Source organism: Sceloporus undulatus, chromosome 5 (assembly GCF_019175285.1).
Source record: "Sceloporus undulatus isolate JIND9_A2432 ecotype Alabama chromosome 5, SceUnd_v1.1, whole genome shotgun sequence".
NCBI classification, from domain to species: domain Eukaryota; kingdom Metazoa; phylum Chordata; class Lepidosauria; order Squamata; family Phrynosomatidae; genus Sceloporus; species Sceloporus undulatus.
The window spans coordinates 59,885,574-59,891,573 of NC_056526.1; the positions used below are offsets into that span (position 1 = coordinate 59,885,574).

General features: G+C 34.9%; 1 protein-coding gene across 3 annotated transcripts in view; it reads right to left on the reverse strand.

Moving 5' to 3' along the window:
* Positions 1-5,854, reverse strand: part of USP15 (ubiquitin specific peptidase 15) — a 56,931-nt gene extending 51,077 nt beyond the window's left edge. For 2 of the 3 annotated variants that reach the window (XM_042467608.1, XM_042467607.1), the window contains exons 1-3: positions 5,732-5,854; positions 4,315-4,445; positions 555-681 (exon numbers count right to left, since the gene is read on the reverse strand). In XM_042467608.1, coding sequence (XP_042323542.1) covers positions 555-681; positions 4,315-4,445; positions 5,732-5,786 — 313 coding nt within the window. In that variant the 5' untranslated portion in view covers positions 5,787-5,854. Of the gene's footprint in view, positions 1-554; positions 682-4,314; positions 4,452-5,731 lie in introns of those variants that run through there. The other variant, XM_042467609.1, reaches the window with a different exon arrangement.
* Positions 5,855-6,000: the final 146 nt, after the last annotated feature.

Consider the following 6,000-nt stretch of genomic DNA (forward strand, 5'->3'; position numbering starts at 1 on the left):
GCAACCAAAACAATCCAGAGTTTGCTGTTGTTTCCTAAATTTTCTTTTAAACTTCCACGATTCCTTGTTTGTAGGTAAAACAAAGCAGGTATGGCTTAATGAAACAACCTTCAGCATGTGAGTGCAAGACTTTGCTCAGGTCTGTAAAAGCTTGTGTACCCAATGCTAAATTCTAGCTTAATGTTAATATGTTAAGGCAGCCAATGTATCAAAGATCAAACTATTTATCTCAGAAAGAACATTTAGGTTCTCTGGCCTGACATCAGATTGTGATGTTTACTGATTTTCTAAGACTTTACCAAAAATAAAAATAGTTAAAAAAATCATTAAACACATTTGGAAAATGTACTACATTTACATTTTAGGCATTTTAAATTCCACTCCAAGTACAGCGGGTGGAATTTTAAATAGTTTTTTAACAAATTAATACAATAGTGAATATTGTGAAGATACCATGAAACATGTTTTATTGAAACAACAATAAAACAACAATGCTTTGAAAGGTATTACATATTTAGCAATCATAATGATAAACTATACAACAATGGCCATACCTATTGTGTCAGCTTTACTAAATCGTCGTGTAACTACATTGTTCATATTTCCATTTTCACACAATTTTAATTCTGTCAAATATACTTCTACTTTGCAGTGCTTGACAAACATACCCTGTTCAACTACCTGAAAATAAACAGATCAAACTGGTTATTGGAATAGAAAATATTTTATCCCTAAATGCACAATACAAAATCTCCAGAAGCTCAATTACTGAACTTTTATTATGGAATTTGATGATTTCTAGAACTCAGTTCTTACAATGAGTATAAAGGTCGAGGAGGATAAATCACAGTAAAATAATTTTTCCAGTTTTTTAAAAAAAAGTATTTATAATTAACTAAACATGTCAATTCTTTTGAAATATTACCAATAAACCAAACAAGAACACAGAATAAGGAAAGAAAAAACCCACAAAGATTATACACCAGCAAAATTGCAATATAAGTTAAATGATTTTCTGAAATGGATATATTAACTGCCACCTATATCTAGGAAATATTTTTAATTTGTTCTGTCATAAATAACTAAGAATTAAGAAAAGTTGCAAATTCAAGTAAGCAGAATATTCACATTCACCTCTTCAATATTTCCATGTGCTCTTCTATTCTGAAACTGCATAAGTCAGCCATGTAGACTGTCCTGAAAATAGCCATCAGCCTGATATGTGATACATCAGACAAATATGGTGAAGAAGGAGGTACCAAATAACTGCTAGAAGTCATGCTACAGCAATAGTTAATGAATACTCACTAAAGGGGAAAAGCATAGAAATAAACAGTAGCCAACCCTAGATTTTTAAGGAAAACATAATATATAAAAGATATATATGCAAGAATATTTTTATGGATTGCTCTAGTTGTGTTAAGGATAGCAGAGGTGAAAAGTAACATGATTCTGGTATTACTACAAAACTGAGTTACTGCTGTTGCTAAGGTTACAATCAGGACAGTGTATATATGCTATGATTAAAAAGCACCACCAAAAATGTGTAAAGTGAAGCCTTCAGATTTCAGTATCCTAAGAAACTTGACTCATTTTCTTTAAAATGTTTTCTGAAGAACTCAATTCCCGTTTTTGTTGATTTATGTTTTTGAATGTATACTCCACCCATCAAGTTTCCAGTTTGCAAGAAATAAATTTAATGAGACAATGTGGTTGTGAAACTCTGCTTGCAAGTATATGGGCAGTAACAGGTGAAGTCTCAGAAACCAAAGAAGCATATGAAAAAAGGAATGCCAGTTCCAGAGGATTCAGTGGCCTGCAGAGTTGTTTTTACATCAGTTCATAATGGAGTGGCGTACAATCTATGCATTCTTTTTACCTCTCCCCATGAAGCTAAAGTGTGCAAAAGAGTTAATACAGTTGATTTCTCTGAAGAAGCCATACAAAATTTGAAGAATGAAACTACATCATTACAAAATGTAACCACCTGTGTCACAACATGGGTTATATGTGTGCAAAACTTGGGTTATTTTTTTTTAAGTGCAAACACACAAAGTCCTAGTCACTGTTACTTAGCCAGATTATAAAAGTTTGCTGTTGTTGTGTGCCTTCAAGTTGTTTCCAACTTAAGGTGATCCTATCATGGGTTTTTTTTTGGCATGATTTTTTTAGAGGAGGTTGTCATTGCCTTCCCCTGAGGCTGAGAGAGTGTGTCTTGCCCAAGGTCACCCAGTGAGTTTTATGGCCAAGCTGGTCTTCGGAGTCACAGTCCAGCATTGAAACCACTATACCACACTGGCTCTCACATTTGATTTTAATATTAGCGCTTACAAGCTTAAGTACTAATTATTCTTATCTGCGTATACTTATGATGTAAACAAAGTTCTGTCTTAATGTAGGGTTTGTCACAAAAAATTGAGCTTGGCCCAAGAATTCAATACGTGCATGATCTTCTGAATTTTCTGGCTTTCAACAAGAAGAAATATTGTACCAATCCAGTTAATGTTTTCTAATAAAGAAAACAGAACATTATTCAAAGCACTGAATGTTTTGGAGATAATAATACTAATTTATAACAAGAGGAAATAGAGTTTTTTTCTTATTTATACAGTCAGTCCTTCTTATACATAGATTTTTTCTACATGGATTCAAGCATCCACAGCTTGAAAATGTTCAAAAGAAGTATAAATTTCAAATATCAAACCTTGATTTTCCATTTTTATAAGGGATACCATTTAGCTATGTCATTATATTCAATGGCACTTGAGCATCCACGGATTTTCTTATCCACAGGGGATCTTGGAGCCAAACCCCAGCGTATAATAAGGGTCCACTGTACTTTTACACAACTATATATAGACACTATACTACTAACAATGGCAAATGTAGGATTCCCCATACAACAGTGAACAATGTGAACTTTGATAGCACTGCCACCTTCTGGATGCAACTTGCCACTCTGATAAAGTCTTAAAGATTTTCCATTCTCCTTAAACATTTGGCCCTTTAAGGATATGTGGTAACAACAGTCTTCTATTCATTTCCTAGTGCAAAGCTCTGTTTTAAACGTTGGTGTGATCTGGCCTATTTGCAACAAGGCCCTTTCTTTTCCTTTTTTTTTTTTTTTTTTGAAACATAAAGCTATGAATTGTTAATCTGAAAGAAAAAAAACATAAAGCCTCCAAACTGTAGTCTTCTATTAGACAAAGTTACACTAAAACTCTGAGTTACCAACTGCATGAAGGATTATCAAGTACAATCCTAAATTTGGAAAATTCAAACTGAACCAAGATGATCTTGTGTGCATCAGTGAGACTGCACGAGACAGACTTCTCCTTTCTCCCAATGTATAGCTGCAATATGTGTAGGAAGAAGTCTCTTTAAATTCAGGACTTACTTTTACGTACGGTAGCTATGCATAAATCGGGATGCAAAAACTCATGATACTTTTACACAACTACATACAGACTCTATACTTGACCTCCAAAAGTTCTTTTGATATAATCTTTTCACCCCATAAAAATGGGAGGAGTCAAATGCTCTAGGAATTTGGGAGGAGAGAGCAAAAAAGGGTGGAGGTGTCAATTTTTCCAGCCCTGATTTACAGACAAGCTTGGTATCAAAATTGGTATTCCATGATGGAGCGAGCTAGCATGTGCTCTCAATATGTCGTTTCCAGTAACACAAAGTTTCTCTGTGTGCCCAGGTGACTCTAAAAACTGGCAGAGTAATTAGAGAATAGATGTTATTCCAGCCTTTAGGCAAGCCAATTTCTATTATCTGGTTCTATCTTTACCCTTTTTCTGCCCTTACATTTTAACAATAGTGGAACACCCACAACCTTTTGTAAGCAGGACAAGAGGTTTGAAAGGGTATAATAATCTTAACTGAAAGATGAAGAATTTCCTAGATCTATCAGCAGTTAGACTTATAAAAATCTGTGGAGCTGCCTTTGTTCAAATTTGTCATCTCAAGATTTCAGAGACAAAAATATGGACCAGTGTTTCCATTACTATCCCCACTTAGTCAAATGGCCTTGCACTGAATTTGGCCTACAAAGCCTTGCATCATATAGCCAAGTCACTAACATAAATTACATATAGGAAAAAAGTTAAACTACAACATACAAATGCTAAAGTTAGAACAGGAAAGTTAAATTTGGATATTAAAACATTAATCACCAACACAGAAATCAGATAATTGTTCACCTAAAGTATTATATAAAGTATTATACAAGATATAATGCTGATTATTACATATTATATAAATATGTTCAAATAGCTTATATATTTCAATCTTTAACATAAGCAGTACCTTGCGTGCAATTGGTTCCTGGCTTTCCAGAAGCGTATACCAGCTAACAAGCTTGTTCCACCCTTCAGTTGGTAAAAGAATGTAGTCCAGCTCATCAATGAGATGTTCTTTAAGAGACTGACAGTCCCCATCTATGAGAAAATATTTCCACGTTTAGTCGTGAAAATTATTAGATATCTTGGTTTTGATATGATGTAGGTATTGAAAACACATTCTGATATGCAAAGACTTGACAGGACAAATCACAAAGTTTGTCACCACTGGAAACCTTTACATACTAACAGCATATTCACTGATGGAAGTAAATGAAGTTCTGAAGTATCCTCAGAAAGCACAAGAAGATTTCCAGGATATTTACAACTCTTGGTATAAATAGCATGTTTTAGCTGTTAATATTCCAATAATAATTTTAGTTTTAAATGATTTTATAATTTTGTAGGCATTACATTTATTCTGTTATCTTGCTTCAGAAGGTTTATGATGATGTAAAAAGCAATGCCACAACAAAAACAAAAACTGGGTACCGTAGTTCATCTTATCAATATTTTGTTACAAAAAATAATAACCTATCAGAAAGGATTGAAAATCATCAAATATGATTTCAATTAAATATTCTGTTCTCAGATGATTTTATCTGATCTTTAATTTTTAGGAATTAGGACAGCTGTTGTTAAATGCCATCAAGCTGACTTGATGTAATGGCAACTCTATGAATGAAAGACCTCCAAATCACACTATCATCAGCAGCCCTGCTCAGGTCTTACAAATTCAAAGCTGTAGCTTCCTTGATTGGGTCTATCCATCTGGAACCCAAGTATAAATCCATGTATCTCATCTCCCATAGGAGGGAAAAAGGTCTGCAAAGTCAATTGCAAATTAAACCCTCCTTAAGTTCCCATTAAGATATTTAGGGGTGATGCAGACCACCCTGAAGGAGTGGCTCTGTGTCGCCCCTTTGAGTGCCGGATTGGGGATTTTCCAACCTCAAAAGAAGCGACAAAACGCAGCTCCTTTGGGGAGTGGAAAAAGGGCGCCTTTGCTGTTGTGGTGGCATTTTTCAGAACTCTTTTTGGCATGCGGTGTCTGGACGCCATGCCAAAGGAGCGCTGGGGGTGGAATTGGGGTATACAGCCGACACGCCCCCACTCCACCTGCCACCAGCTCTTTTGGCCAGTCTGTTTAACCAGTCACATGGGGTAAATCTGTCACATCGTGGTGGCTACTATACTGAATTTGGGGGTCCCCTTTCCTACTCAAGCTCAGGAGATGGGGACAGAGCTCATTATATGGACAGTACCAGAACATAAATTCCATAAGCTCTGATTGAAAGTGACCAAACTATAACAATAAACAATAGTGCTAAGAAGCATTAAGATCTTGTGTGTTTTTCTTTAAACACTCAGGGGTCATTGTTTACCTTTGAGAAGTCCAGAATTGTCAATAGGACCAGGATAAACATTCTGATCTCCCATCTGGTATTTGTCCCAGCTGTCAAAGCCAACATATTTCTTCCACTGTTTGAACCAGCGGCTATCCACCAAATACCTTGAAAAGAAGAAAATACCCAAGTTTCAGAAACCAAGACAAGTATACTGACTCAGGACATTATCTGCATGATAGTTTACAATATTAAATAATAATAATAATAATAATAATAATAATAATAATAATAATAATAATAATAAT